The sequence below is a fragment of the Pocillopora damicornis genome, chromosome 1, assembly GCF_964200805.1.
Source record: "Pocillopora damicornis chromosome 1, jaPocDami1.2, whole genome shotgun sequence".
Classification (NCBI taxonomy): Eukaryota; Metazoa; Cnidaria; class Anthozoa; order Scleractinia; family Pocilloporidae; genus Pocillopora; species Pocillopora damicornis.
In genome coordinates this window covers 17,490,817-17,516,014 of record NC_142670.1, presented here as the reverse complement: position 1 = coordinate 17,516,014, position 25,198 = coordinate 17,490,817, and the positions used below count along the sequence as shown (strand labels likewise).

Sequence of the window (25,198 nt, the reverse complement as noted above, 5' to 3'; positions counted from 1 at the left end):
AAAAAAGGAATAGTGGGTGAGACAATTGTGAAACAATTGGCGAAACTTACTTCTTTTAAAATCAAGGAATCAAATCATCAAATCATCCCTTTTAAACTCGTGTGTGAAATGCTGTTTAAGATATACGCGAAGAGTGAATTTTTCCAAAATTCATGCATGAAACGTGATCAGAACTACCTTCTGAACACAGTTTTCTTAAATCCGAATTACTTGTCATTGTATTAAGACAAATTAGTGTTACTTTTAGTTTGTTTTTGTTTTTCTCTGTTTTCTTTTTTTCAGATGGATGAATTCAAACATACAATTACTTTTTTTATCCTGCAAAGTGAAAGTGTAAGTAGTTATGTAAAGGGCCCCCTTTTCTTTTTATTTGAGTATTCTTCTGCAAGTTTGCTTTTCGGGTGGAGAGGATAAAACGAAAAGAAAGGAAAACCAGCTACAGTGCTGTAGATCATTGTATGTTAAGGCATTACGATACACGCCATTTTGAATTATCTTCAGTACTCCATTTAATTAAGAAAAAATATTGACCTATTTACTCATCCTCAGATATTCGATCAGCAAAAAATAGCACAACTTTGGGGAAAGAAGCAAACCTAATTGTCGCAGAATCGAACGGGTGAGAGGGTTTTCCTTCCATACTTAAACCTCAAAGTTTGACCAACGTCATACGAAGAGGTAAAAGGTAGCCTACCGGTAATTTTAAATCAAAAACCAGCATAATTTTGAGCATAATTTGGCAATGATAGTAGCATAATATGCTACTTTTACTAGCACAATCCATACGGGCCTCCTAATGTTAGCTTGTACCTCCGTTTTTCTATCGTATCTTAGGGTCAGTAACACGTATCTCAGGCTAGTTTTGTCTTACTTCTACGAGTTAATAAGCGTGTGTTTGTATTTCCTATTTCAGTTTTTGCACTCTTATAGACTTCGCTGCGTTTAGAAGTTTGACAGGCGGCTACGATTTGTTCTTAAAAGATGATGATGTTATTGAGCGTTTCGAAATGAACGGGGAGGGAAAGAAGCTGTCTTGGCTTGTTAAAGACCCAACTATTAGCCGTTTTCTTTCCTAAGTTTTCTGACTCTATAACCTTTGGCGATGAACACCATTAAAATCTCATGAAACCTTTGATGGAACTGAGCGGAGACATTTAAATATTTTGTGACTTGGGGGAATTTTAAGATAGAATTGCATTGCCACACTTAAATGAACATTTTACCGGATCATTCCCTCCCGGGTCGATACTGATTTACGAATATGACTTTATCTGTTTGATGAGTAGATGGTAAAGTATTTTTATTTCTAGAGATAAACGGATGGGATACTCAAAATTAGCTTCGGTCCGGTGAGTAAATATTAAGTCGTATAAGAAAGCCATCGTTGAACGAGATTCAGTATATATGGGGAGCTGTTTGTGCCAAAAATATCAATCGCTAGGAATAAAACTCAATCTTTAGTGCCAAAATATCAATCGCTAGAGCTAATAACAAATCGTGATCGTAAAACAATTTAGCTTCCGTTCAAAAATGGTCAGTCGTTAGTGATGGACCTCAATGGTTTGTGTTATTGCGCCAAACGTCGTCATAAGACTCCAATTAAAATCATTAATTATAAATCACTGGTGTTCCGAGGCAGATCGATAGCCAAATATCAGTCATAGGTTTAATTGTCAATCGATAGTGTAAAACCTTAAAAAAATACAAAAATACAGCGATTGTAACGATGACAATCGTCTGTGACACCACCGATCGTTTGTGATTAGTTGGAAATCGCTACCGCAAAACCTCAATCGATAGCGCTAGTATCGATTTGTTATCGATTCTAACTTAAACCAGTCTTCCGTTTGTTGAGAAAAGATGTACCATTCAAATCTTGCTAACTTTCTTGAAATCTAATAAGGGACATTGAAATCCTAGAACATATTTTGAATAGTAATTGTTTTTAATAAATCATTATTGGAAAACTGTTGTAAATCGGAAAAAAAAATATAAATACTGATCAGATCGCTGTTTCCACATGTAATTTATCATGAAAACCAAAAATAATGTGCGATCCAAGATTCTTAAAGAGTTGTTGTTGTTTGTTGGCTGCAAACACCATTCCCGACCACCATCAATATGCGCGAGGACCGTCTCAAATGGTAGGGATGCAATCGACGGCAACTTGCATTGAACCCGTTTCCCGCTGATCTTCCAAATATGAGCCAATTCCCACTTTCCCATTTTCCCACCATTTTAATGAAGACTCAAAACAAACACATGGAAAATGGCGACCTCCGTTCCAAACAGTGATATAATATGATTACTAGATTCAGTTTGTGTCGGAAATGCCGCTATTCATAAATTTGAAGCGCAGGACATACCGCAGAAATAGTTCCTACCCTATCTGCTAAGAAGGCGTTCTCTTTGCCGAAATAGAAGCGCAAGAAATGGAAGCTAACATTTCTAGTTCGAGTCTTTGTCAATAAATGCAACCTCGGCAGATGGCTTCTTCTTTAAGATATGGGGAGCCAAAAAAACTCAAAAAAAGGGAATACTGAGTGAGACAATTGTGATAAGTGACCGTTTTGCAGCCTAATTAGCTATATCGCGGAGCCTATTCTTGTGTGATAAAAAATCCACGTTTAAAAAACAGACGAATTTTATAATCACAAGACTGCATCTCTTTCTAAAGCTTCTAAGAAATAAAACTTAATTGCATGAGATGAAAACTATATGCCAAATATAAGTATAAAGGGAAAAAAAATTTAGTGACTTGCAAGAGACAATGAATGTATTATTTTTATTGGGAAAGTCTTAGAGTATTATCTGGATTGTATACTTTAACACTGTACCACGCTCTCACAAGTATACCACATTTCATAAGATAATATCTTGGGTGGATATAAAAATCTGAGTAAATGTATTTCCCTTCTTCTTCTTCTTTTTTTTTATGAGTGTTGATAAACGAGGAAGATGAATGCCACTGAAGATGATACGAATTAAAGGCAAAGTGTATGTCTCATATCCAAAATAGACAACAGATGATATTTGAAACAGTTTAAACGAACTTAAAAGTCCAAATGTCCAAAGCCATTGGTTTGTTCCTTCGTACTTTGTACGATCGTCGCACTAAGATATCAGGCGCACTTGAAATAACACTTGACGTCGCACTTTTAATAAAAAGCTAACGCACTTTGTAATAAAACTTGACTTTCGCACTTTGATGTAAAAAAAGCTGTTGCATTTCATACTAATACTCATAGCACTCTGTGATAAAAAAGGCGGACGCATTTTGTAATAGTACTGGTCGCACTTTGTGATGTAAGAGCTGACGCCTCTTAAAATGAGAGTTCTCGCACATTGTAATAAACTTATTATAGATGATAAGTGGATTATAATAATAAGTAATGGTAATAGAACTGAGAGGAGTACGTATCGCGAGGCTAATTTGAAATTACGGGGAACTTTTACGCCTAAATTGTGCGACGCGAAGTCTGATTACCAATTCATTGGGTCATTAACAAAATTCAAGAAACTCAGCTATAGAAAATTTCTTGTAAGAGCACTTACCCTTCTTATAGACACTGAATAACAGTTATCGGACTAGTTAATTCCATCCATGTTTGTTTCAATGTGGACCTCTCCACCTGCTCACGAAGGAGCGTTTCTTCGTTTTGATCGGTAAGCGTTCACTAGGTAGTTGATGGTGCAAAGTGCTTAATTTTCATTGGCAGCTTAACTGTCCCAATTGGCCTGTCAGATTACAAGTGTTTTTGATCAGACGAGTAAAGTCGGACAGTTTGGAGTTGAAACAGTCGATTAAGTTTTACCTCAGGACAGGCGAAATCCTGCTCTGAGGAGAATAAATTTCGCAACTAATTGACAACTTACAAAACTTAAAGCAACTAACCTTCATGAGTTTCCTATATTTTGGGTTTCGCAGAATTTCGTAAACGTTTTTCAGAAAGCTGTACGGTCTGTTTGTTTGTTTGTCTGCTAGAACGTATCACAAAGATAAGTGATTCTCAACTTCCGGTTTTAGCCCAATTCATTTCCGCTTTGTAACCAAGCTGAGCCAACCACTTAGTGCCCAGGATATATCGCGCTCTTAAAGCACCCGATTCGCTCATAATTAACCGCTTACATGCGGATTTAATTAGTATCAAATTAACGCATACAAGCGGTCAAAGTAGGGCCTATTTACCTATCGTGAACCTGTGACGTATGGGATTAAATATTAGTGCCCTGCTCAGCACGCTTCGCTGACCCCATTGCTTGGTCTTTGTATCCCTGCACAACGTGGATCATTAGGTTATTGCGCGTCTGACCGTTTTACTTTACAATGGAAAAGCAGTCTCGATTAGTTTATTCAGAAGAACAAAAGGAAGTGCTGACCACGTTTTTCAACGAGGGAATGACTTCCACCAAGAAAGCGATGTGTGACAAAATTCGTGCATGTGCCACAAGAGGCGGCATTTCGGAAGACCAAGTGAAGGTAGTTTTAACTCTCACGGCCTTGATTAACACTCATTTTATCCCAGGCACCAGGATAACTAATTTCCTGTACTAAATTTCATGTATGTATGTTGTTAAGAGTTTCAGGCCATTTGAAGATAGAGTAATTTAATTTTTCTGATCTTTTGACCTATTCTGTTACAAACCACGTTGATTTAATTGCGATCTGAGGACATCTTTTGAGCATTTTTCTAATTTTATTACACACAGGCTTTATATGAAGTTACAGTGTAAGGTTTTCGCCGGCCAGTTTAGTCCTAATTCTGCGTTGTCCATAGCTATAGCCTTTCACAAATGATGTGAAAGCCGTTTGATGTCGAAAGAAATTAAATGAAGCATGTGTTGTACTTTCTCTCCATCTAAATAGAAATAACATGGAACGACGAGAAACCACAAAAACGATCTTAAACCACCTAAAAGCATTTTAAACTACCTGAAGCCAGGAAAAAATATATGATTCCCAAATTGGGAATTTCTAAGAAATTCCCAAAGTTAAATCCCAATAACGGGTATTACATGGGAATTTGCATGAAATTCCCAAAGTAAAAACCCAGCATTGGGTATTACGTGGGAAAGTATATGCCAAGATTGGGAATTAGTTAGGATTTTGTTACAGGAAAAAGTACAAATTCCCAAAATCGGGAATAATAAAGAAACTCCCAATGTAAAACCCAATATTGGTTATTACATGAAAAGCAGTGTACCAATCTTGGGAATGTAGTGGGACTTTTAAGACTATTTCCCAAACTGAAACCCCAATCCTGGGTATTACACAAGAATTTCAATAAATTTCCCATTGTTAAAACCCAACATTGGGAATAGTGTTGCAGACTTTGGTAAATTGGTGGAAACTTCTGCCCAAAAGATCAGTTTCAAATTGGGAAATTTGCAAAAGGTAAAAAAGGAAGAGTTTATTTCAAAATTCCTAAACTGGCCATTTTTTGAAACTTGTAAAAAAGCAACTTTGCTAAAATGATATTGTTTTGGAAAAAATATGGGTGAAGCATTAGGTTTCGAGACAACTTCCCCAAATGTTATTATAGGTTGTTGGACTGCGTCTATTTTATTACACTATATTCCAACAATAAAAAGCAATAGTGGAGAAGGGCACTATACTATAAGGGCACGCCTGAGCACCATACTAGGGATACTCCCAGTGAGTTCAGTATCAGTATCATTCTTTCCTCTAAGAGGTTTATGTCCAACAGCTTGGAATTGCATCAGTACATGTACTGAAATGCATGGCAATTACAATGTGTTTGCATGTTTGGAACTTGTCTTGACTTGACTTGACTATGACATAAAAATCAAGAGAGTTCCAAATTATAACATTGTTTGAAATTTGAAACCCTGAAAAATGATATGTTGACTTTGAATTATTGAAGAATGTCTTGGGCATATCAAAATCATGGTCAAGTCATTTGCCAATACATTTTTTGCTGTGTAAACTGTAAAACGTATGTACCCAGATCTGCATTCTTATCATCAGTTATTAAAAGTTAATACCTGTACCAAGATGATGACTGATTGCCTGAACATGAATCCTTTCAAGGAAACAGCAGCAACGTCCCTTAGAGTTCTTTAAACATTCGTCCATTACTCTGCCAATTTCCTGCAGATCTGCCAAGTATACTTTTGAAGTGTACTTGCTGAGGGTGTGAACCCAGAGACCTGATTGCCTACCCCAACGAGGATGGGGTATATAAAACTGCACCTGGACAGTTTGAGTCCTTTCCTGAACTGCTAACACCACTGCTCTCCACGGGACTGGGTCATCACCCTTTGTGAGTAACATATCACCCACTTCAGGATAACAGGGAACAATAACACTGGAGAGTGGAAAGCACTGTCTCTGAAAGTCGATACAAATGTAAATGCTTGGATCATTAAGATTTTCTGGATCTGGAAAAAGCATAACCTTCCGCTGGATTTTAGAAGAATGGACAATCTTTTCAGTACTTGATGGCCTTACTAAGGCTCCCTTGTTCCATTGGTGGAGTTACTTTTCAGAGTTATAGATCACTGCCTGGAAGCAATCTCCAACAACAAAAAATTGATATTCGTGGCTTACGTTTGTCCTTAGCAGCTGAGTAATAGTTAAAACACATTCATTGCCATCTTCAGCAGAAACAATTATGTTTTCACCTACTGTATAAAGCATTCCTTTGTTACCATTAACACTGGTGAAATAGATACTACGACATTCTTGTGCCACATCACTAAGGCTTTCACCTGTTATACCTTGATCCTGGCCAAATTGAGCAAGGATGGAATTCCTTTGCACTTCTTCAAACAAATGAACAGGTTTTGATGCTCCAACTAGTATACCGTTAATTTTGGCCAGGTGATTTGCTTCATCACTGAAATGCTGTTTGGCATTTTCCCATTCAGCTAGAGATCCATAGTGTGCCTCCTTTGGATAAGAAACAGTTTCTGCAGAAGAGTTTCCTTGCGCTTTCAAGGAAGAACGCACCTTAAGAACTTCTCTGCGCAACTCTGCCCTTGCAAAAGTTATTTCAATATTTTTGAAGTTGGTTGATATTGCAATATAGCGACCAACTGCATGCTCAAAGTTGTAGCACCAAACGTTATCTGGAGGACCAAAGTTTATCACATTCTCTTTAATGTATGTCAGGTTATGATTGACAGCATGACAGTAAGTTAATCCCTGGCTTTCTTCAGGTAGAATATTATATCTTAAAACAGTTTCGTGAAAAATTGCTGTGGAGTCAATGGTCCACCCATTTCTTCCCTGACAATACAGATACTCAACAATTCTTGCTAAACATTCCCAGGTTTCAAAATGTTCTTCGGAAACAAGGCCTCCCAAAACTACTTCCAAGATAGGGAAGGCAAACGTTTGGAAGTCTTCAGCTTTCCAGTACCCTATTCTTGAAAGCCTGCTCGGATATCGAGAAGAAAGAAATTCTGCAGTCCTGGGCACTTTAAATAGTCTTTCTTGAAGTACTTTATGATCCAAAAGTTGATTAGATAGAAGGAAATGAAGGTTATTTCTTACAACTCCAAGTGCAACCATGTGCATAACATCAAAAACACAGTGTTTGCGGTAATCAAAACCATATAATGCATGGAGATGATGAAGCACAGACAAACCAGTAAATCCTGATTCTTTTGCCATTTCCTGAGCTACAGTTCTTCTTTCTTCCTGTTCAATTAATTGCAATGTTTCAAGTTCATCATGAATGTTTCTTTTTGGCCATGGATACCTTGTCCATTTTCGGTAATTTCCATAGTAATAGTGATTACTACCAGGGTCCAAGATACTTCCACATTTGCAGCGTCGACGAGGGTTTTTTCCACAGAAAATTCCATTACAAACCTCACAAATAGCAACATGGTCCCCAGTAACACACAAAATAAGATGCCTTAATTTCGAAAGCCCAGAAGGGAAGTTAGGCAATGTAAAACTATAATTATCAACTGCGATGCCATTGATAAATCTATCTTCAATTTCATCAAGAAGAGGTGACAAAAATGGATCCAGAGATATCGGCCTTCTCTCTGGCAGCAAATACGCAGCCACAAAACCGACAACAAATATCTCAGATTGTTTTTGTCTGTCTTCCTTGGACATATTTGTAGGCGCAAGAATTTGTATTATCATTTTTTGTTAGTGTTGGTGTTTCATAGTTTCGTGTTAGGTGTTTATTTTCTCGTCTTCCATTAGTGTCCTTTGTCAGTTACCAGTTTTGTACTTGTTATATTTATTTGCATATCGTATATATATTGGTTGCGCGTAATTTATTTGGTTAGTTGTCTAGTTTGTGAAAATTACCGTTACATATCTAGCTCTGGGTTTCATGTTTTCGTCTTTGGGTTTGGTCACATTCGTCTTGTAAGTATCCTTGTTTATTTCGCTTTGTCGTTTTCCAGTACTTTCACTCATACGATGTAAGTTACTTTATGCTCATTCGCGTGGTTGTAATTTTGTCATTTTCAGTTACCGTATTCAACAATGTGTCAAGTTTGTTCTAGTAAAGTTTGAAATACGTGTGATTAGCGTTTGCGGCTATAATATTAGCTATCTGAACTTCAATAGCTCCAGAGGCATGATTGTATTTACCATCAAATGGCTGAAATCCATCCCAGTGAAGAATGTAAGCTAAGTTTCTTGGATCTCCAGTTGCTTTCTGGATAACATGGGGGAAAGTGACTGCACAGGATAAACAGGTTACCAGCTTTTGTCCATCATTTCCATCAGGAGAAGAATTGATATCTTGGACTGAGACAACCCCACCACAATTATCACATTTGGCAGGTAATTGCCACTCTTCCTCAGGATTCCAAAACCACTGAAGCTCTGAGAAACGTCTTCCATCCCATATCTCACTTTTGCATGTGAAACCCCAACCATCTTGATTTTCTTGTACAAGCAGATGATCCTTTTCAAACCAGTGTGACAGCATTTTTTTGCAAAACATAGGATCACTTGCCCAGAGGTTAATCTTAGGACTAAAGGGAAGATAGTAGTAAGGAATAGTTCCCTTTTTGTTACAGTGAGGACATAAATCATCTTCTGATGACATTAAACCAAAGTGACATCTGTGGCTCTCATCAAGGCAAATTATGTACTTTTTAGCATCCCTGTGGCTGACAGAATGCAAAAGTACCTCTGCATCTTTCCAACATTTTGGCCACAAATGTTGATACTACTCACTAAATCCCATCATGAATAGTTTCTTTCCCCAGTCCAAGATATGATCAAATCCAATGTTTGACAATTTTAGTTCAAGCTGCAATTGTAGAGCATCAAGAATTACATCTATTATTTGCTCAGTTATTGTTCTGGTTGGGTCTACATCACCTGCATGAACGTGTAATTAATTGGATTCGTTTTCTTCAGGAGTACCAGAATCGAGACTATCCACGAATGTGTCTGAGTAATCAAACATCTCTTGATCTTGGTCCACGGCTCGTAAAACTTCACTAGATGATGACTCCTCAAGGCCCTCTATTTCCTCTTCGTGCAAGCCTAAATTTCCAGTTACCCTTGAACTGCTATGTTCACGCTTACGATGTCTGAATGCGGTCGCTCTTGAGACAGGCATGCCGTTGCAATCGTTGTAAGCACAATGAACACGCTCTGACTGGGAGTCCTCGCAGATACAAATACAAATTTCCCAGGTTGTATCCGCGCAAAACGCCATAATTTGTCAAATCTCGAGTTTTCCTTGATTACCTCTTAAGTTAAAAGAGTGTTTCCCTTGTCTTTCGAATGATGCATGAGGAACATTTCGAATTATGCACAGAACTTTTTCCTGTAACACTCGATCGTGCGCGCTCATCCGCCATATTGAAATTGAGCCGACGGTGAAAATATCAGCGGAGATGTAAATTACCAAAAACGTGACTAAACGCCACCAATGAGAAACGTCCAAAGAACAGAGGCGGGGAAATTAGCCACTCAAGAGAGGTAATATATTACAAAAAACATTCTCGCGCGCTTTTTTTAGCATTCAATTAAGAGAAATGGTGGGAGAACACAGTGAGAGTCTTTCTCGCGCTTTTCTAACACCAAGACTTTCCTCTCCCGATGATTGTTTCTCATCCCAAATGGACAGCCCTGAAAGAGGAGACACTGATGATTTATCAACTGAAAACGACAGCCTACGAACATATACACAGAAACAAAAAGTTAGACCAAAACAGCTTCCCTTTCCCGCCAGTTTGCTGGAAGGAAAAAGTGATAATGTTATCGTTTCAGATATAAATGTCTCTGGTAAGTTGTCGTTTAGTTTTCAATTTCGAAATTAATGCGAAATGATTCTCTTCTGTAATTCCCGATTGACAGTGGTGTTTTTTCAAAACTTCAGAGTGGACGTGCGAGGAAGTCAAGGGGTGGGTCATGAGCATCTTCAACGATGAGCGCATTGCGAAGAGATTTGTGCAAGAGGAAATAACCGGAACTACTTTACTCTCCCAACGCATTCGAAACGACAACTCGATGGAAGGGCTTGGCCTTAACACGATTGGGAAGAAAGAAAAGTTTTCTTCATCAGTTCAGAGACTAGGTTAGTAGAATTGAGCTTAAATATTTTAGATTAAGCTTACTGTGAGGCAGACACAGGGAGAAAAATGGTTTCTGTGAAACATTTATTATCCGTAAGCTTCTTTAGCCCCACTAGGCGAAAACTTTAGCATTTGATCACAAAGGATTTATTGGGAGAAATGCTTTCTTTTCAGTTTCCAATACATCTGTCAGTGAAGTTCTCGCGGGCTTCGTGGTGTCTCGTGGCTTTTCCCGCTCTGAAAGTGATTATTCCAGAGTAATTTTAAAACGTTTTCTTTATTTTTCTCATGGCATGGGCTTCTACCAGTAACTGAATTCCATGCTTGTATTGTATAAAGCTTACATTGTCGATGTCCTCACATGGTTCTCTCCTTTCTCTTTTTTTTTTTTCTTTTTTACTAGTCACTAAAAGAGGATCTGTAAATGCTTGTACTTCTGTGGCGGGTAAACAGCTGGATGGCAGACAAAAAGGAAAACTAACCCTTCCAGATATCAGATCTCTTGATCCTGCTACAAAGTCAATTTACCTAACAGTGTAAGCATGATGTAACTACAATATCACTGTCAAAAAATGAATTTTTTCAGTGAAATGTGCAGAAAAAATATTTTGCAAGGCCTTTAGTCTCCGACTGTGAAGATCATAACAACAGGCATTTGCTTAGTATTGAGTCAAATCAGACCAATAGATATTCAATATCTGGTCATTTGCACATGGAAATCATGGTACTTGAAGCTTGTATGTGGTGGTATTTTTAAGACTATTTATCTTCTTGCTCTTTCTAGGGTATTTTGACACTGCTAAATATCATCCAATACTCCTTGCCTCAAGAATTAATACTGCTGCATTTATTACTGTTTTAAAGCTACATCCTACTAACTTTTTTTTTATTCATAAGACGAACACGCATCCGTAGAGTTCGTGCAATAAACTCTCATTTAAAAGTGCTGAAGTCATCACAATGGCAGTATTTAAAGAAACAAAAATGAAAGATGTAAAACTACACACGCAGATCCTACCAGCGTGCAGATATCTTAAAGTTGCTGGGGTCAGAGGGAAATCTAAGCCATCAGTAACAAAGCTTCTTGCTCAAGCATTTATTGACAAGGAATATGTAGTTGTTAATGAGTTAGAAAATTGCAAGTTGGCCAATTTGACATTCAGCGATGTAACCGTGTCTTCTGTTAAGGACATTGTATCAGATATGAAAGAGTGGCTGAAATAGGACTTTTCTTTTTAGTTCTTATTTGGACTACCAAGGAACAGTTAAGCCAAGAAAAACTAGGAGGAAGAAGAGGAAGTAGTGCATGTACGATTATCTCTATATTTCTTGCTGAATTGGCATCAAAATCTTGTAAGCTGTTACTGCTACATCATGGAAGGCTTTGTAATAAGTGGCATTCTGCTGTAGCAGAAGCGATTTCTGAAGGGAATAGTATATATGATAGATATGTTGATAAACCGGGCATACTTCTTGATGTTCATGATGTGGGGGAAATATATGAAACAAGCCTAGAGAAACATATGCACATTTCAGAAACAAAACCTGTTTGGTTATCGCCTTCAACTGATCCTTTTTCATGCACTTTGGGTTTTAATCTTACTCAGTTTTCCCTGCAAAGAGGGCAACATTTTGCTGTTTTTATTTGCCATAAAAAGTCAGTCTTAATTGTAAGTGATGGCACTGGTAAAGTCTTTGCTATAGATACCCATTTCCATGCTGATACAAACAGTGGAACATATTTTATTTATGGGAAAGCAGATGAGGTTGCATTGTATTTCACCAAAAATTACCCAGGGAAAACAGTTGGTACTCTAACAGAAGTTTCATTTGTAGTTCTTGTAGACTGAAATTACTTGTGCATGCACCATTGATATAGTTTTCACAGGTTATTGGGCTTAAAATAGAAAAACAGCTGTCTGGCATTTTCCCTTGTCTTTTTGTTTATGGAAGATGGAAAAAAATCACCCACCAGTTATATTTTGAAACACTGCCGAAGAATGAATCCATATTTATGGCAGGGAGAAAAGAAAAAAAATCAAAGATCAGTTTAATTTGATGCCTCAGAGTTACTTTACTTCTCATAGCTCTGAAATTTTGTCTGCATTTTGGCTTAGTCATTGGCAGCCTACTATTTTGAGCCCAGCTGTTTGTTGTTTAAGTTGAATATTAACCCTATGTACATTAATGTACCACTGATCGATGGTGGTCCAGGAAAAGTACACTTTCGAATTAACATTGACATAAACTTGAAGTTGATTCATTTTTAAGAGTAAGCTGCATTGCAGACCAGAAATCTTAACTGGCAGGTACGTTTGAGTATTTCCCTATAATGTTGTGTTAAAACATATTGCAATAATATTGCACATATTAATTAACCTTATATATCATTCATTTTTGTGCATGCACTTGTACCAAAGTATAGTGATATGTAAGGAATGCATTGAGTTGATTTCTACATCTTGACAAAGTTGAATTATAGCTGGCTTCAGTAATACACACCATGTTCAGCCAGCTCCAGATCTTTCAACATCTATCTTTGGATAACTACTTTGTGTGGTATGGAGTCAGTTGGCAGGTCATTGATCCTTAAGCATGCCAGATTTCTCAAATGTTTCTGATAGCAAATTTAGGACTCCACTATTAATCATGTATTCAGATTTATAATAAACTTCAAGACCATAGTTGTAAAATTTGTATTGTTTTATTGTCAACTGACTTCACATCACTGGCCTAGTTATACTTAGCATTTGACAGCCCTCATGATGTTTTTTCAACACTAGTTGATGCAGAAAGCCAATTATATATATATAAGCTACTTATTATTGCATTGTTATAAAATATATTGTTTTATTGTAATACTTTTAATGGCAACATATCTGCTTTGTGCAGCATTGTCCTAATAAAATGGAAAGTTGGAGTTACATTACTTCTTGGCTTACACAGAGAGGGTTTCATCCTTACCTTGTAGACAAATCAATATGTACTAAAAACCTTCCTCAAACATACTGGAATTCTTATATATATTAAATTAGCTTGTCTCAGCTATTATTAGCAATGTAATATGTGAGAAGTTTGATGCGAAATCTTTTGTTTAAGGAAGGTTTATCTTACAATTATAAATTACTACTGTTGGTATAGCTTCAGTTCCAAGGAAGGCCTATTTGATAAAAATCAGAGCTCCCAATGGTGGAAGAGCTGAAAATATTAAAAAATTGGGAATTCAATAATCCCAAACAATTGTAGAAATTAGGACTAATATATTTTGAATTCCCATTTCAAGTTATATTTGGGTTTTAATAGGTAATTTTCAAATAACCCAACAAAACAATTTGAATTCCCAATTTGGAAAGTGGAAATTGCTATAAATTCCCTTTTTGTTTCCCATGAAAATCCCATTTTTGAAGGCGATTCCCAATTCTGGGATATTGTAGAATACCCAAAAATGGGAATCTACAATACCCAACAAGATGGACATTGGGAACAGTCTCACATTCCCAATTTAGGCAATGTTTGGGTTTTTCTTGGGATTATTTTAGAAACCCATTAATATCCCATTTAATTACCAATATGGGAATCTACCATTTTTTCCTGTGAAAACCATCTAAAACTACCTACCATCGACTAAGAGAGTTCTCTGAGTACCGCATTGAAAGTTTGCTCCTCTGGAGACCTCTGTAATCAATTTCAATTTTTGGGACCACTTCACACGTTTCGTACCGCTTTCTTGTACTGAATGAAAGTTCTCTTACTTCACATGAAAATGTAATTAACTGGGTGCCATTGTTTGACATTTGTTGATACATTTGTGCAATTTTGTCCTCTTTGACTCAAGTTGTCAATTGAAAAATGAGGTCGACTGTAATTTAGCTTTCCGTAAGGAAATTATAGGAACAATGATGGCCTTTGTAACTCCTATTTGTCGAGCACAATGATAGTCTGAATCATTCATCTACAGCTGGCCTCTTAAACCAGCCTACTATCTCCATCTCGAGCTAAGATAATATTTCTTTGATTTTTGGTGGTTTTAGATGGTTGCACTGAGGTAGTTTTAGGTGGTTGTACTGAGGTGGTTTTAGATGGTTGTACTGAGGTAGTTTTAGGTGGTTGTACTGAGGTGGTCTTTAGATGTTTGTACTAAGATAGTTTTAGGTGGTTGTACTGAGGTGGTTTTTAGATGGTTGTACTGAGGTGGTTTTTAGATGGTTGCAATTAGGTAGTTTTAGTTGGTTGTGCAAAGGTGGTTTTAGATGGTTGCACTGAGGTAGTTTTAGATGGTTTAAGATGGTTTGCTTGTAGATTGTTTAAGATGGTTTAAGATGGTTTAGGGCCTGGTTACATAAAGGTGGGGGACCCTTAGTAGTTGAGGTAACCTGCCTACCTGTGGTTGAGAAATAACTTGTGTTAATGTACAATCTTACAACCTCAGGAACTCTAGCACCCCAGCAAGATACATTGACCCACCTTGGGATTTTTACATGACAAATTGCCATCCCTGTTGGGAGACACTCTCCTAAGCAGGTCACCCTGCCTATCATGTAAACATGATCAAGATAAAGTAAGAGATTATATGGATAGGCAGGTTACCTCACCTAGGTGGAGTCCCCCAAACTTCATGTAAACAGGCCCCTAGGATGGTTTTAAGATGGTTTCAGTTGCTTGTACATGGCTTTAGATGGTTTTAGTTGGTTGTGGATGGTTTGATTTAGTTGCAGATGGTTTGAGGTGGTTGTAGATGGTTTGAGTTGGTTGTAGATGGCTTGAGTTGGTTGTAGATGGATGCAGATGCTTCCAGATGGTTTCAAATGGTTCCAGATCATTCTAGATGTTTTAAGAAGGTTATAAATGGTTCCAGATAGTTTAAGATGGTTCTGAATGGTTTTAGTAGATTCAAGATGGTTGCCAATTTATTTTACATGGGTCAAATGATTTAAGATGGGTTTATATGGTTTTAGATGGTTTCAAATGGTTTAAGATTACTTTGGATCCTTTTAGTTTGTTTTCAGGTGTACATATTGGTTTTAGTTTGTGTTAAGGGGGTTTTTGGTCAGGCCATGCTTTAGTATTTCCCTTTCTTTGCACTTTATGTGTTTCCTACATAAGTTTTGTCTTATATATTAATACAGTAAAACCCAATTGAACTAAGTGTTTTGAATAAGGTACTACATACGAGGATGTTAATGCAGAAGGTCATATTCACAGTTGACTTCTGATAACTTTCACATGTTATTCGAACCAGCAACTAGCAAATGAAACAAAAGTCATTGGGGTGTTTTAGATTTACATGTTTTTTATTCATTTGCTATCGCTATTTTTTTTTCCTCTCTCTCTCTCCCTCTCCTCTCTCTGTGTCTCTCTATCTTTCAATTTGTTTTTATTTGTTATTTTGCATCTTTTTCAGTATTTTAAGATAGACAAAATTGATGTGGTATTTGTACCACACAATAGAGATACAAAAAGAAATACTTTTAGAGATCTTGAAGAAGCTCAGAACTTTAATTTTATGGGACTGCATGCACAGACCTCTCCTCCCAGACTTTGCAAATTAGAGCATATAATAACAGTTTCCTTTTTTCAATAGCCTTTTTAGCTACTGTACAATGTCATCTAACTGTTTTAAGTCATATCAATGTCATAAAGTAACTGGAAAATATATTTTTCCAATTGAATAAAGAGAGAAAGTATCTAAAGAACCTGTGGTGCTGCATTTGTGGGGAAATATAGCAAGAAAATTCTGTTTTATTTACTGAGTTGATAATATGAATTTACCATCATAAAGTGTTTCAAAGTTGACTTTTTGAGTGTCAGCCCTAAAGTACCTGTGACTGCATGTGTGTTGTCAGTGACAGTTAGTTCAAAGTTTTCTTGTTTGTCAAACTGCTAAACCAGTTAGAATTTTACTTTTCTTGGTTTTTTCTTTTAGTGTGAAACATTACTTTTTTTTCTGGTCAGCACTGGATAAACAACCACAATGCGAAGTGTAGTAGTGGTTCCAGAGTGCTTGATGGACACAAGAGGACAGAAAAGAAACTAGTGAGGAAACAAAGTGGCTTTAATGCTTTCACAAGGGAGTTTCTCCACAAAAGGTAGTCATTCTTGATCTCGCTAAATTTGTGCTTTACATCTTATCTTTTAAGTTGAAAAATGCATCGTGTCCTTTTATTCCACAGAACAAACTGGTGGAAGTGCAGAGGTCTTTCGCACCATCGGAGAAAAGTGGAGGAACTTGTCTGACTCAGAGAGAGATGCCTAAAAAAAGGTGGCAACAGATTCAGGGTCAGCTGTGTCACTACCCTCAGCTGATAAACAAGCCAAGAAGATAATTGGCAACATCATGAAACAGGTCAGCTAGTAATAATCATAGTCATTATCATCATCATTATTACAAACTTACAATGATATTTATCACATTTTGTGTGGACTTTGTGTTTATAAATGACCAAGTTCAACTCACCAAGCTCTATAAAGACTGGATTGACAAGTTCTTGAAATGATATACCCAATACATTTACTGACCTTATGATTTTGTTTAATTTGTAAACTGGTCTTAAATTGTGCTATAATAGCAAACAAGCATTTCGTATTGAATTTTTCTGTTCGACATTGATTTTAATTGATCAGCATTAATTTATCAGTTTTCTTATTGTTACATTTATATTACTGGTAGATTGACTGTTGTCAAATAAAGTTATGATATTTATCTGTGTGGATTGTAATTTAAGATATGCCAAAAATTTTCCCCTTTCTTATAATTTTACAGTTGGTCACCAGGTGTCTCAGCAAGCTCTTAATAAACAATGAAAGTTATTCTTAAACTTACTCATAATTACCTGTTTTAAATATCTTACTTTTTGGTTTTTTTCTTTTCCTTGATTTACACAACTTTCTAAGTATGCAAGCTCAGTAATTTTCATGTAATTAAATGTTTGTCACCATACACTCCCATCATGGAATACAACTATAATCCAGCACTAAACAAACTGACATTGCTTAAGTAATGAGTATATATGTTATCACACTTATTTGGTTCTTCTAATTGTTACCAATCCTTATCAATGTTTTACACAGGCTGCAGAACTGGAAACACTTGGTGGTCATGCACTGATGTTATGTGCTTATGATGGTGTTTGTTACCAAGGTTCAGCTGGGATTGGTGACAGCCTTTTAAAAACAAACATCATGGAAACATTTGCAAGTAGATTACACTGTGAGTACTGACTGTAGATATGCATTAATTAGCACTTTACTCTTGATATATACTTTCAGAAGCTCATTCTAATTAACTTGTAATGTTGAAATCTTTCTGCAAATTTTTTGCGCTTGAGAATTTGTGAATTGGATTTTTCCATACATGAGTTGATGAAAAAAAAAAAAATTAGTAAAACCAATTACCTGTTAATTCCAATTTGCATTCCATTCCTGCAATCAAAACATAAACAGAACCTCAAAAAAAAGTTATCGAGAGCAGTAGTCCCGGTACTCAATTTCTGTTACTCTAAGTGTACATCTATGTTCTTAAATATCAATATAATCTCAATATATTAAAACAATAAATGAATCTCAATGAAATTTACTACATTGATGCTTAGATCAACAACTTATTACAACAAGCATCTCGTTTCTTAAGAACTTAGAAAAGAAAGCATTATATTTCCAGTGAAAATAGGTCCTTAATTTATAGGTAATTCCCTGGTGGAAAAGCAAGTAAAAGTCAGTAAAACATCTACAAGAAGTCTTCAACTTCAAATACAGTATGCGTTTTTGTAGCATATATTTGCCTTTATCCATGCACATGCGGATTAAGGTCTTCGAAGATCTAGCTGATGTTCCTCCAAATTATTGAAAAATATCTTTGTTTTCTCTTTCCACTGAAATGGCCGCATTCAGTTTCAGTTGACCCATGATTGAAAACTACATCTCCATAAACTACTATTAGAAGCATTTAAGGGGTCAATAGCTGTTTTACACTCAGCTTCTGCCTTTTCTGTGATTTGCTGCAATACGAAAAAAAGTCAGTCTTCTTTCCCAATATAAATTCTATTTCTGCTTTTAATGTATTGATGTGGTAATTCCCTTTATCTATGGCTATGATTTCTGTATAAGTGTCATATTCAACGCAACAAGGAGTGACTTTTAGCTTGGTTTTTTTTTCCAGTCAATTTCTGTCTTTGTCTTTTGTAGGTGAACTTGTCGGAAAAAGAGGAAGTAAAATGCCTTACGCTAAGATACAGCAATTGGGAATTTCATTTAATAACCTTCCCTTGGATTTAAAGAAAGAGATTGGTGTTATTCCGCGTAAACCGTCTCTTTACGGAAGTGGCCAGCGCCGAAAGCTGTGGCTCGCCCGTCATGACTGGAGCTTTGGTATTTCTTTGTCTGTACCCTCCATGGATAGTTGCACGACCCCTTCAGCCACCACTTACACATCAACTTCTCCTACGCCCACTCCTTCCCTTGTTAATTCGTCGACCTCCTGTTAATGAGTACTCCCAGTTTAAGTTAAAAACCACTGCTATTCACAACCGTAACAATACCAACTCACAACAAACTAACTACTAATAGAACTTACAAAACACCTCAGTCGAAAAGATGAAATTTACACAATATACATTCTTCCTTCACTTTGACACAACCTCATCACACACAAGTTCTATAGGCGTTTATCAGTCATCTGCAACCAGAGCCACAGTGAGTGTCGACCACTGTACTTCCTGCGCATCCATTGTTCTTGGTACTCCTTCCTAATCTCAACGCAGCACTTCCTCTGCTGCTGGTTTTATTGTTTCCAAAAGGTGAGCAAGGTTTTGTGTCTTGTGCATTAGCACACAGACGCGATGGAAGAGCGTACGGAATTCGAAAAGCACTTTATATACGCCACATTTGAGCACGAAACATGATGTTTTACTCATAGTTTACCTTACGTGACGGATAACATGAGCTGTACACTGATTTTCAACCAGTGGAATGTGTAACCATGTCGATACTTTATCGTTATAATTTCGGAAACTGTCGGTTGACCAATTGTATTCCAGTAGAAAACCGCAAGGAAGAGTCGGGAGCAATTGAATTCGGGGACGAAAATATGACGATGACTCTGATCTTTGACCACCATGTGCTTTTACCCGTGCCTTGAGGAAAGGAGGAATTTCACACTTGTGATCACACTTCGGAAAGTTGGTGAGTGTCCTTTTGCTCTTGTAAACTTTATGATGAACTTCTATAACGTTGGTTTATCAGTATGCCACAGCTTTCGAAGTTTGAGTCAATGTGGTCGAGTAAAAGACTTTAAAGGATGTTTTCAAGTGTTCGATCGATGCTCTCCACGCCAACAGAATAATCATGCTGCGGTGTTGTTTACGATGCGTAAAGGAAAGAACTTCAGCTTCGTGAGCTACATTTGGGGAAAAGAAAAGGCCTTCAAGGCAAACATTGAGACCCTTTTGGGGAAGGTCATCATTAGGAAATATATTCCTAAGTCTTCAAGGTTATACAGCTTTGCTACTGACTATAAGTTGTGTTACATAAGATATCTTAAGAGATGTGACAGTTTTTTCACCAGCTTTGTTAATCTAAGCAAACCAATCGTAAATAAGCTTTTAAAGAAATCAAGCAGCCATTCTAGAAGATTATCTGTATCAAGAATGAAGCTTATGACTTCAGGTGATATTGAATTAAATCCAGGCCCTCAATTACATGTAAATGTCAACAATGAAACTACAGTATCAGTTGGTTCCACCATATTGTTAAACTTTCGGTTACATCACCTGGGAATGAGACCCCTAGATGTTGGGGGTGCTGGTGACTGTTTTTTTAGAGCTGTTTCTCATCAGTTATATGGTGATCCATGCCATCACTTGCAGCAGTAAAACATTATAATTCCAGAGCAGGGGAAAACTTTAATGAAGTTAAAATATTATTGCTTGCCCCTACTGGAAAAGCTGCTTATGGTATCAAAGGGAACACAGTACATAGTGCCTTGGCAATACCAGCATGCCATTCTCTAAAGACATATAAACCTCTTGACTCAAGCAGACTAAATACCCTCAGATGTAAACTTCGTGCTGTTCAGCTTATAATTCTTGATGGAATATCAATGATAGGTAATACTATGTTAAATGTCCAAATAAATAATAGACTTAAGGATATCAAGGGTACTAAAGAGGTATTTGGAGGTAATAGCATAATTGCATTGGGTGATTTGTTTCAACTAGAACCTGTTATGGACAGTTATGTGTTCAAAGATATGAAGAACTCAGATTATGGATCTCTTGCCCCCAATTTATGGCAAGAACATTTTACAATGTTTGAACTGGACGAAATTATGAGACAAAGGGAAAGTAGAGAATTTGCTCAAATTCTAAATAGATTGAGAGAAGGTAATCACACCCAAGATGATATTGCAAAACTGAAAGAAAGATGCATTTCAGAACACTGTATGAATTACCCAATTGATGTTCCTCATTTGTTCATTCAAAACTCAAAAGTTGACGAGTTTAATATTAGAGTTCACAGGGCAGCTACTGGTGACAAATATACCATCAAAGCATTGGATAGTGTTATAGGTGCAAATTCTCCAGAACTCAGAGATAAAATCTTCCAGCAAATACCACTGGATCCCAGGAAAACAAAGCAATTAGCTTCAAATCTTCAACTTGCTGAAGGGGAAAGAATAGAAATAGCCATAAATGTAAGAACTGATGATGGTATCACAAATGGTGCTGGCGGCATCATCAAGATGATAAAATTGTATGACACAAATATACCATCTGGTATAATTTGGGTTCAATTTGTCTATGTGGATGTTGGTGAGAAAACCAGACATGACAACAGATATGTGTATGTCAATGGCATTGAATGCACGTGGACCCCCATCAAACCTGTTACTGCACAATTTGCAGTTTGAAGAAATAGAACAGCTCAAGTTGTAAGAAAGCAGTTTCTACTTAGACCTGCAGCAGCAAAAACAATACATAGATCACAGGGTGACACTGAAACTAGAATAGTTGTTAACTTTAACACCAGAAGAGCAATACCTCATGTACATTATGTAGAACTGAGCAGAGTAACAACCATTGAGGGATTGTATATTACTGACCTTTGTGAAAGCAAAATAGTTGTTAATCCTGAAGTAAAAGCAGAAATGCAACATTTAAGAAAGACCGGCACCTCAAGCTTTCCATAATTCCAATTTATAAAACAGATCCAACAGCCTTTAAGATATGTTTTCTTAATTCAAGGTCATTGCATAGACATATTGAGGACATACAAAAAGACTTAAACTACTCAAACATGGATGTAAATGTATTCTCAGAAACACGGTTATGTTACTTAGACAGTGATACTGACTACAGCATCACTGGGTATACCCTATTTAGAAATGACAGTCAACTTGACGTTTTCAGTACAAGACCTTATGGTGGAACTGCAGTGTACTGTAAAATTCCTTTTCTACCTGGATATCCAGTTTGCAACAACACTGGTGGTGTTGAAATAACTATCACTGAGGTTACAACAGTTCCACATATTACCATAATAGGCATATATCGGTCACCAAGAGTGCCAATTAGACAAATGTGTGTAGCATTGATCGGACTTCTTACCCTTGATATTTCAGGTTTCAAAGTTTTCATTGGCGATTTCAATATCAATTGGTTAAATGAAAAAGACAAGATTCCTCTTTATAATCTATTTATAATTAAGAGATCACAGTTACAGACAACTGGTATCATGTTCTACTACTAATAACAGAACCACTATAGACCATGTCTACACTAATTTACCTGAATCACAAATCCATGTACACATTTTAGAAACTTATTTTTCTGATCACAAAGCAATCTGTGCATTGATTCAAAAATAGACCTTTATGGTTTTCTTGTCACCTTCACTGTAACTTCCATATGTTTTTCTCTTTGTCTTAAAGAGAATATTCATAGTTAATGAGTACAAAAAAATGAAATTAACTCAAATGTACACCTTAGATACCAATCATGCACTGTGATTGACATCTAAGAGGTAATCTGCAGATATGTGATAAGCAACACATATCCAGGTATGTTTATTTTATGATTATTGCTTTTGTGCCCCGTAGTACATACAGATTGCAGTTTTCTTTGATACCTGTTCTACAACCCACAGTTACTGATACCATTTATTTCTCTTCGCTCTCCAGGTAGACACACCTTGGTTGTAATAGACAACAACAATGAACAACCTAACAGAGTACATTCATAACGTATCCCCTGTTAAGCACTCCAACAAGACTCGCTATTTTGATATGCTTATTCAAACAGAAGCGACCAAAGTACGTGGAGTCTGTTTCTCTTCAAGCAAACATCTTGACTTTGAAAGATGCAGCAAACAAAAGTCCCCAGTATAGATTAGCAACTTCACTCTTAAAAATGACAGTGTTCTCATGAATGCAAGAGTCCAAATAGAGGAACTGAAGGAGGTCACTTTTCTACGAGAAGAGATTCCCTCGACTCTAAACATCTCGATGCTCTCGAATGTCACCAATAACCAGCTTATTAATCTCAAAGCCAAAGTGGTCCACTTATCTGGAGTGAAGAAAATAATCACAAGAGATGGCACGAAGTCGAAAGCTGACTGTTGCCTCCTAGATCCATCTGAATCAATCAAACTAACCCTGTGGGAGGACCTGATTACAGAAGTTGCAGACAACAACACATATAACTTCTGTAACCTTAAAGTGATGAAGGATAATGGCAACTACTCCATTAACCTTACTACACCAAAGCATGACTGTTCCATTTCACCAGCTGATCCTTTCCCAGAGGAAGAAGCTTCACCAGGTGATTTGCCAGACTACTTCACCCAAACATCAACAAATGCTGAAGTCCTTGGTGTTCAAAATTTCATGTGCTATCGCCAATGTTGCAAATGTAACAAAAAGCTTCCAGCAACACCAGGGAATGTAGTAAAGTGTGAAACATGTGGCCTCAGGCAGAAAGTGTCTGCTTGCAGCAGTCAGTACCACTTGCAGGCATTGCTGAGACATGATGACATTAACACCACTGTAACATTTTTTAATGATACTTTGCTCAGTGCCTTACAGTTGTTTAAAGTTGACGCTAAGCAGTCATTAAGTGAAGATATTGTTGTTGAAGCATTCCTAAATACACCGATGCTCTTTGTTACCTTTGATAAGAAAACTAAAGTTGTGGCTGCAGTCAGTGTTGCAGAGAACTAAACTGCAGCAAGAACCAAAATAATGGTAAAGATCAGAATGCATCCACTCTGTATTACCATTTAACAGGATACCAAAGCCATTGTTGTATCTTTCACTAAAGACAAAAATGTTCATGTTATTATCACTGGGACAATGTTCTGTTATAGCATTCCCCTTCTCCCAAGTGACTTTTTGTATTTAAAAGTATTTAGATATTATATATTTTATTGAGTTTGTACATTCAGTTGAAAACTGTAACTGAAGTACATTTATGAACAGTATTTTTAATGCTTATACATTGAGAAGAGAAAGTTTCAACAGGAACTCAAGGCTTTTAATGCAGATTACTGATGTTGCCACTTATAATTTTCAATTACAAAAGTAACCCGTCTCAGTTGAAACCTTCAGTAATTATCAAGTAGTAGAGCTGTTCGCATTTCTTCATACTCTCCTTTTGTCAAACTTTCTATTTCTTTTTTATATTAGTTATATGTTCATTAAATTTTCTGATGTAAAAGAAAATAAATCACAATTCCTAACTTGAATCATGTTTTGTTCTTACTTATTGTATTAAATACATACAGTTACCGTTCCTTTTGTAATGCAGGCTGTTTTTTACAATAAACTTGTTCATCCCTGATTTCTATGTTCCAGTCTCTGTATTCCAGATTTCAGCCACCTAACCTTGCAGCTAAAATTATTTTAAGCAATTCTTGTTCAAATTGTTGAATTGAACTTGCAACCAAACCTACACAAAACAAGACCCCACGGAAGTACCGCTAAAACCCAGCACTAGACACACGTACGCATTGCGGACCTATTTTTTATCTCTGACTTTGTAAAGTTGTGTTAAGCGTGTTTACCACTCAAAGTGACGGGCTTATTACGTGTGAAAAGGAATTAGGAATTTCCATGAAACAAAGTGATCACGCTGGAATGAAAGACTAGTGTACTATTTGGTCTCCTAAGTATTTAACACCAACGTTATTTACTTTGTAACCCTTTTTACGCAGACACTAATTTGGAATGCTGTTACCAAGCACGACCTGAAAAATACGTGTGGTTTTTGTTCTTCCACCACGAACACACATTCATGGCGCACAGTGAATCCGGGAAACTTTGTGGTTGAATGGTGCATTCTATGACGGAGAATCGATTTTTGTCGGTGGTTTTATGAATGGCCTTTAGAGCCGGCAACCTATTTTCACTCGACTTACTGAAGTTTACTTCTTCAGGCTGACCTCCCTGTGAAGGCGCCATAACCTTTTGGAATTGTGCACAATAAATTGTAACGTGGTTTTTGTAACATATTTTTTGTTTGTGTGTTTGTTTGCTTTTTTTATGTATATTTGGTTAATTTCTTGGCAATAAAAGGAAAAAGCACTGTCCATCAAGCATCGCATATCCGATGTTTATCGCATAGTTTCCTAACAAGTTTGACGATAAGTTTTCCCGCACTCTAAACTGAACTTGAGGGAA

At 36.8% G+C, this 25,198-nt stretch overlaps 2 protein-coding genes and 1 non-coding gene across 3 annotated transcripts in view; all 3 read left to right on the top strand.

The window, feature by feature from the left end:
- Positions 1–25,198, top strand: part of LOC149052402 (uncharacterized) — a 320,642-nt gene that overhangs the window by 5,170 nt on the left and 290,274 nt on the right. The gene's annotated exons all lie outside the window — the stretch shown is intronic.
- LOC149052418 (ATP-dependent DNA helicase PIF1-like) lies at positions 20,275–22,219 on the top strand. Its single transcript, XM_089194675.1, has one exon. The coding sequence runs from the start codon at positions 20,375–20,377 to the stop codon at positions 21,431–21,433; it is 1,059 nt and encodes a 352-aa protein (XP_089050801.1). The 5' UTR covers positions 20,275–20,374; the 3' UTR covers positions 21,434–22,219.
- LOC113665113 (uncharacterized) lies at positions 22,721–24,359 on the top strand. The gene has a single exon (XR_016183236.1). It is a non-coding gene; the product is annotated as an uncharacterized LOC113665113 (transcript).